Source organism: Hibiscus syriacus, unplaced genomic scaffold, assembly GCF_006381635.1.
Source record: "Hibiscus syriacus cultivar Baekdansim isolate YM2019G1 unplaced genomic scaffold, ASM638163v2 tig00117000_pilon, whole genome shotgun sequence".
Taxonomy (NCBI): Eukaryota; Viridiplantae; Streptophyta; class Magnoliopsida; order Malvales; family Malvaceae; genus Hibiscus; species Hibiscus syriacus.
The window spans coordinates 1893907-1902502 of NW_024063516.1; the positions used below are offsets into that span (position 1 = coordinate 1893907).

General features: G+C 33.9%; 1 protein-coding gene across 1 annotated transcript; it reads right to left on the reverse strand.

Moving 5' to 3' along the window:
• Nucleotides 1–4918: 4918 nt before the first annotated feature.
• Nucleotides 4919–8459, reverse strand: LOC120194636 (telomerase Cajal body protein 1-like). The gene is made up of 14 exons (XM_039196896.1): nucleotides 8188–8459; nucleotides 8046–8108; nucleotides 7891–7946; nucleotides 7710–7790; nucleotides 7534–7607; nucleotides 7294–7376; nucleotides 6923–7029; nucleotides 6702–6844; nucleotides 6556–6603; nucleotides 5927–5979; nucleotides 5589–5673; nucleotides 5437–5503; nucleotides 5238–5342; nucleotides 4919–5049 (listed from the first exon to the last, which is right to left on the reverse strand). The coding sequence occupies exons 1-14, from the start codon at nucleotides 8385–8387 to the stop codon at nucleotides 4985–4987; spliced, it is 1230 nt and encodes a 409-aa protein (XP_039052827.1). The 5' UTR covers nucleotides 8388–8459; the 3' UTR covers nucleotides 4919–4984.
• Between the last annotated feature and the right edge of the window lie 137 nt (nucleotides 8460–8596).

Genomic DNA, 8596 nt, shown 5'->3' on the forward strand with positions numbered 1-8596 from the left:
ATTTCTCATATGATAATGATGTTATTGTTGTCTCAAATTGGAGACGGTCGGATTTTGACTTTGATCTCAATGTTCATAGTCTGACTGTTAATTTACACAATGAAATGAACTTATTGAGTTTTACTATTTGAGGCAATGACGTTTGGTGAATCATCTTCTTCGATGCCAAGGTGTTTTTGTGTCGCCAGCTTAAACTTTGATTTGAATATGTAACTTAAAACATACAATCCATACAACAGTGGTGTGTGTGCATCATATTCTCAGTAGGAAATGAGGTTGCAATAAGATGAAGCATTTGACCCATTCAAAGATTTACTAACATCTATGGGGAGACATTATTGTGTTGTTGCTGTAGACTTTGATCCTCGTAGTAGGATTCGTAAGGGGCCTCATGATCGATGTATAGGTGATACTCCTGTTATCCCCGTAGTCGATAACACTGAACTATTCCGGTTTGATGGGGACACTTCCGACAAATAACCATTAAGGGAGATTGACCCATATGGTGACGAGGTGAGCCCTTTCAATGAAGAACCAGAGGACCTTAACATGCTAGAGGGAGTGTTTGATGATGACATTCCACATGTCTCCCTTCTGCTTCCTATTAACAGCCACCATCCCATTTCACAATAGTTGAGATGAAACCTTTAAACACTCTGGACTTTTCAAAATTCTCGTAGCTTGATCAATACAACGAACATGGTGATAGTGAGCTCTATCTTGGAATGACATTCAGAACAAAAAAACTCGTTGTGGCTGCAATTAAAACTATAATATACACCACTCGGTTATGTCGACAGTAAAAGAACAACCGCAAATAAATATGTGGCTGAATGCGTCCACAAGTTCAACGAATATAATTGGAAGGTTTGTGTATCACGCTTGAAGAGGTTGAACAACCTATGGGGGCTAACAAAATACGAACAACCTCATACATACACCACCAACAGGCTATCTCAGGATCATCCAAACTTAGATGTTCACATATTTGGCGATGCCTTTATACCACTAGTTAAAGCAAATCCATGTATTTTGGTTTCCAGTTGTATTGCTGCAATCATATCCTAGTATGGCTACTATTAATTACCATAAAGCATGGTACGCCATGTATCATGCTCAACAAAAAATGTATTGCCAATGGAAAAAATCATACAAAAAGTTGCGGCCATGGCTAAAACTGATGAAGAAATACATATTGGGCAAGGTAGTCAAACTGAAAATTATGTTGGAGTATGAAAACGATCGTGTCGTACAAGGTGCGTGCCAATTTCACCTGCTATTTTGGACACTTTCGCTGTGTGTTAATACATTTCGACGTTACAAGTCGATGGTTCAGATCGATGACACTTGGTTGTACGGAAGATATATACAAATAATGTTGTTGGCAGTGGCACAGGACGACAATAGGAAAATAATTCACCTCGTATTCACAATAGTCGAAAAGAAAGATAGACTCTTGGGGATTCTTCTTCAAGTACTTGCACATACATGTTCTATCACATGTCTTATTTCTGACAGAGACAGAGATCAGATTCACAATCGAGCGTATGAGACCGTTTTGAAAGCCTCCCCGTGTTTATAATCAGTACTGTTTACTCCATATTGTCGCAAATTATTTGCAGAAATTTAGGAATGGAGATGAACACGTAATGGTGCTTCAAATGGTACGTCTTTCAATTTATTTGGATTCAGATACATTATTAATTATTATTTATAATAAATTGTATTTTCAATGGGTAGGCCACTAGCATTTCGTACTCGAGGTTAACAAGTTGTTTGAAGAACTGAGACACAAGAATCAATAAGGCTACAACTACCTTACTAAAATACCGAGGGAGAAATGACTTCGGTCATTTGATGGGGCCAGACGCTATAGTCATATGACAACGAACTTGGCTGAGGCAATCAATTCATCACTGAAGAGAGTGCGACATTTGCTATCACTTTTGTTGTCAAAGCGATATATTATCGTTTGGCAACCATGTTTGCAACCTTGGGAAGGCAAGCAGCTGAGTGGATTGCAGGTGTCACAGAATCAACCTAGACCTCCATCGAAAATTACAAACCTTTCTATAACACTCAAACGCGATGAGTGTGACATGCATCTCCCGCGAACAAAATCAATTCTGTGTTTCAGAATATTCCATGCCATTGGAAGGCATACATCACAACGCATAAGTCATGAATCTAAGTGACAAAACATGTGACTGCGGAATATTTCAAACATTCAAATATATGTGTCTGCATGTCATTACCGCTTGTTCTTCTGTATGGATTGACTACATACAATTCGTTGATTGTGTGTACTTACTGAAAACCCTATTCAAAATGAATTGGTACGAGTTTCCTCCGATTGGAAATAAAAGGGATCTGAATGCGGTTGATGATAAACCTACAATACGTCTAGATTTCGCACTACAACTCCAAAAAAGGGGGGACTGTCCACGCTCAACGAGGATTTACTATGACGAAGATTTAGTCGACCATCGAGAAAGAACCAGACAACTGAAACTTTGTAGTATTTATAGGAATCCCAGGCACTCGAAGAAAAAATATCCTAATCAATCACGCCCTAATCTCGATTAGTTTGTTAGTATCTTCTTCATTTGAAAAAAATATTTAGAACCATTTTTAACGTGAATTTTACCCCGATTACAATGTCTCGTATGTGTCGATATTACTCTCAATTGAAAAATAAATTACATTATCACACTTGTACTCTTATAAATTATGCAATTTTTCATATTAACAATTAGAAAAAGCACTCGAATATGCCTACAAAACCGTTTTAGCATTTCATTCTTGCACAAAACAGGTTTTGAAACCATTTTTAACCCGCTTGCGATATTTCATATATCTTTATATTAGCCTCAACTGAAAGATAAATTTTAATATTACCCGAAGAATCTTATAAATTACAAAAATTTTGATATTAAATACCCGAATATGCCTATAAGCACTTGTGATTTGCTGGAAAAACAACATGTCTCTCTTTTTGGAAGACGCGATGTACATTGAATACTTTTACGATAAATTTCTCGAGACGATTTAATATCGTGAACCCCGTATTTCCAAATTACCATATTAAATTGAGTAATTTAAAAAGTGCATGCTACCTCCCGTCCTGTGAAATGTGAGATACATTCATGTATTGGGTAAGACGCGAGTTAATACAAAAGGTGTTATTGTTAAAAATAATTAATTGGTTTTTTAATTTAATAATGCCGTGTTTTTAGCGCTGCTGGACTGCGTTCATTCCACGGTCAACACACGCCAATACTCAATTTTTCATGTAACTTTTATCTAAAGACGTGTTAATAATTAACGTTAGTGGTGATTATTAAAATAATCTTTATTTTAAATAATATTTAATCTTATAAATATTGATTAAATATTTTTTCTGAATGATTTTAAATTTTATTAGTTACAATAAAAGTTAAGAAGACAAATTTTAAGAATAGTTTGATTCAAACTTAAAGGTAAAAGTATTTCGGTTTAAACAAATATGAATCACCACAATTCCATACCCTTCAAGCTTCCTGAACATTTAAGGTAGATTGGTTATTATTGATTTAAAATCCAAAAATGTGCAAATCTCATAGGATCTTATTTTCTAGCCACTGAAACCAGAAAATCTAAAAACTATGTGTGAATATGGCACCGTCTAATACTTTACAGAAAGAAGAATTTAGTCTCAATGTTCAGACATTATCTCACCTTAGATTTCTCATTCCATTTCTACAATTTATGCGTTTGAGAGAGAGAGAGAGAGAGTCAAACTAAAATTTCCGTCGTTTTAGAAGGTTTCTTTGAATTGTTCCGTGAGACGGACTTGATATTTATGGGAAATGAAAATTAGTTGCAAATATTATTAATTTGAGGTTCAATAGATTTCAAGAATGATTAATATATGGTAACATGATATAAGGTAAGATTAGCAACCCACCCTGGAAATTTATGATTCTTCTCTGCCTTCAAAATCATATTTGACCCAATATTCTTTTCTAGATTTTCAAAATTACAAAAAGGTAAACTAATGAAAGTCTGTTGTCAATGGCATATCTCTTGAACTAAACACTACATTTCGTCACATAAATGTTATAAACATGAGCATAAAGTTTTGGGGTGAAGAGAAAAATTTTGCTTAATCGATTCTGGACCAGTTTTACGCAGCTTTTAAAAAGTGTTGTGGGAACGAATTTTGAAAAATGTTGTATAAGAGTGCAACTTAAAATTTAATTGTTGTTAAAAATAAATTTGAAAAGATAAAACATCTATATAGATATTATATTGTAAATTAAAAATATAACATTTAAATTATATTTACACTTATTAATACCATGATATATAAAATATATCAACTTTAAGTCTTAAACTATAATAAAAATATAAAAAAAAATATTTTAAGATAACTCATTAATAATATTTTTATATATTAAATATTTTTTAAGAAAAAATATATTATCAATACTTTTTAACACGTGGACATAAAATTATTATGAAATAATAATTTAAATACTTTTTTTGACAAAAAATATATTACAAAATAATAGTAATTAAAATAAATTATTATGTAATAAATTATTTTTAAGGATGTTAATATTAAATTATTAAAATAAAATGTAAATATATTATTGAGTGAAACTCATTCATTAATAAGGATAGAAATATAATTTGGTACTAAACGCAAAATTGAAACTGAAAAAACTAGAAATCTTACTTTTTGCGGTGGGTTTGAAACCACCATTTTTACCACAGTTTTTTTTCTTCATTTTTTTATATATTTGACATTGATTTTAAGGTCGAAATATGTTTTTTTTTATCTAAAAGTATTTTTAGAATGCCACGTCAAACGGGCCTTTATCATTCTCAGGAATGTGAAAAAAAAGTACTATAATTACGAAAATGACACCTAAGAAAGGAATTTTTTACAGAATGAGGATTGTTTTCTGATGTTCCCGTGGACTGTGGATATGACCCACATTCAAGATTGTTGTCCAGAAGTAACATCGTACGAGAAACTCCACACAGAAGCACAATTCTCGTTACCTACATGCAAACACAAGGAGGAATCATTGATAGATATTGTTTGCATTTATGAAAAACAACACTTTATATACTCATTGCCGCAATGCACAGGTATTAGTGAAATGAAACAAGTAACAATAAAAACCATAATTCGAAGTCAGTAAGAGAGTGAATTGGAAAGGAGTAGTTATTGACGTAACTGGAAGTACCTCTCAACTGCAAATCCTCATCCTCAGGATTTTGAAATCTTCGGTGGCCCGATGAAGAGACAGCCATTGGCAGGAAAGGATGGAAAGAGAAACTATTGACGGTATCTGTAGATTATATAAAACCTAGTGAGGAACAGATAATTGCCAAGATAAGCAAAAATGAATCACTTTCTTCTGAAAGAAATATAGAATGTCAAACCAGCTGCAGCCTGAAATCCTGATACCCATTGCCCGGTTTGTAAATCATAAATATGAACAAGACCATCCTGGAAATAATTCAGAGAAATCAGCACAATATAAATCATGCGTTAACATTAGATCAAAAGTGATGGATAAAAAACAAAATTTTACCTGGCCACCTGTACTAAGATGCTGACCTGAGCAATCAATATCAAAGGCTATTCGTTGGTTGGTAGATTCAGATGATCTGTAAAACCTACAAACAAGGTGTAAATAAGACACTTTAATTTTGTCACTATCAGTGGGCATGGTAAATTAAAACTTCCAGTCAAGAAAATTACAAACCAAATAAGAAAGTAGGTATATCCACTTCTTATTGTAGTTTTTTGAAGCAACGTACAAGCTCCAACAAATATCTTTTACTTCCATTGCTTGAACATTTATACTTTTCTTTTTCAAAACATAAATGGAAAAATATCCAGCACCATCCATAAAATCAAATTACTTACTTGTAGACAACTTCAACAGCTTTCCTTATGTCCCAGCACATGATATAAGGGTCCTAAAGAATGAATTTGATAATGGACACTGTCAATGTTACACGGATATGCAAAGGAAGAAAGTAAATTTCCTAAAAAATGGAAAATCAGAATGGAATACAGAAATGAAGAGTAATTTGTAAAATACAGACAAAGGTGATGCCATTGCCATGTACTCACCAATTGGCATATATCATAACCAATTATAATACTATCTGGGCAACATTTGTGAAATCGGTCAAGGAAAGGACTCTGCTTACAAGTGTGATTGTTTAGACATATAGATTGATTTGAAATACAACAACCATTCTATGGATTTGATCAAAACGTGAAAACTGCTTAATTAATCCACAAGTTAGCATTATTAAGTTATTATTATAAAAAGTAAAGTAAAACAAAAGGAATTTTAGATCCTTTAACTAAGTTCATAATAAAGGGATAAACTCTAGTTGGCACAAACATTTTTGGCATCTGGTGAGTCAACATTGATGTTGACATACAACAATGATTGTATCGTTAGGAAACAGAAAAGGGAAAGCACAATCTGTCTTTTGTTAAGTTGGTTATTTATGGAAAGAGGAATGTGAAGAGAATGTTACCTTCCGAGCTCCAGTATATAGATAATTCCCATCTTTTGAAAATTGCACCTGATATAAAGGTGAAAAAGAAAAACACTTTGCCTTGCCTTGCTGATAAAATAAATAAAATCAAGTGATGAAGTGAATGAGAATAAATGCTCACTTACATGTGTTACACCACCTCCTTGTCCATGTAAAACATATAAGAGCTCCATATTATCTTCCCTATATATTGCAGTAGTCTGGCTGTAAGATCCTGTTGCTAGCATTCCAGTGTGAGTAGGACAAAAAGCAATTGATGATATGATACCTGTAATCAAATACTAAGATCATCACAAATATGCTTTACCTTCAGTAGGATCATTAACTAGCTCAGTATAAAAATTACCTGTTTGACCTTCTTTGTTTCCTTGTAGTGTTGAATATTGTGCAAAATCACGGCCAGGGCGGTGTACATCAAACACTCTAATAGACTTGTTGTACCCAGCGAATAGCCTGCCAGAATAAAGAAGAAATAAAGCAATGTCAGTGGAAGCCAGTAATAGTGCCTATGTTACAATAGAAGTTCTTTGAAAATATAAGCGGAGCATTCCCCAAAGGAAATGAAATGCTACATGCCGTAATATAGGTTTCAAATTATACATGACGCAATTTAGGTTTCAAATTGATATTTTTTAAATATCTCAAGAGAATATTTTCAAGCTCAAAACATAAATACACGATTCAACAAAAGGACATGCAGTAAATTATGATGCTTACTTAGTCCCTGCAGGATTAAACGAAACTGAAAATGCAGCAGTGATTTCATCCACGGCATCATAAGCTCGGTATGTACAACGCAACTGTTCATCACCAAATTTAGTAAATGCAAATGGTTAACAAACCCTGTCTGCTTATTGCACATACAGTGTAACTGTAATCCTCAAGTTCTATTAAAGTCCATAATGAAAGATCATTTATCCCATTCTAAAAGAAAATGGGACCAAAATGAATGATTACCAGGCCAGAAGTAGCATCCCAGAGATGAATTGGATGGTCACGAGTGCTGGTAGCAAACACACAGGAAACAGGGTCTACACCGAACAACATTGCAGGCACAAAGGACTAAAGTTTAACCACAAATCAAAGTAAAACCTAACATCATTATTGAAGAAAATGTAAAGAAAAAGAAACACCTGAAGATGACATGTATGGATACCAACAGAAATCATACACAGATTCCCCTTCACTCACAACAAGTTGCGCAGCGTAGGAATCTAAAAGTAAACAAGCAAACCACAAAGTTAAACTAAATCTCAAAAGAGTCCCACTGGTTTCTCCAACAAAACATGGTGTACCTAGTACATAAGAAATTACCTTCTTCAGAGACTGAAGAATAAGCAGTAGTTTGGTCACTGCTTCCATAATCCGGCCTAATAACAATTTTTGAAGGCACAAAATAATGAAAATCCACAAGAAATAAATCATAGAAAATGAGCAACACACACACACGAAGTAATAGAAGTAATTACAAGGAGAAAAGGCGAAGAGTATTATCCTCAGAACTGGTGAGAAAACAAGAGCCATCAGGAGACCTGCAAAGACCAAACCCGTAAAACTCTAAATTAAAAGGGGGAAAATACAAGTAGGGGTTAAAGGGGGCAATGAAAATACCATTTGACGCCTTTGAGAAAATTGTTAGGGTTGGGACCTGTTCTGAACTGCTTATGAAAGTGGTAAGTTCTGTTGGGAGGAATATCGAATCTAATCTTGGGCCATTCATAGTCTTGTAGCTTCGGATATTCTGAGGTATCCTTCGGTTCGATTTGGGAGTTTGGTTGCAGATTCTCTTCTTCTAGCTCCTCTTCTCCCATTTTTGCCGCCAAAATATTAAGCTTTGAGAAAGAGGAGCTCTGTATCCAGAGTGTGGCGTTGTCTGTGTCTTTCCTTTTCATTTGCCCCTCCTAATTTTTTCTTAAGATTTTTTTTCCGAATAAACCCCCTTAACTTTAATGTTATTGCATTTTCGTTACGACATTTTCCCTTTTTTTCATTTTATTGACATATTAAAATTTGTTAGGAC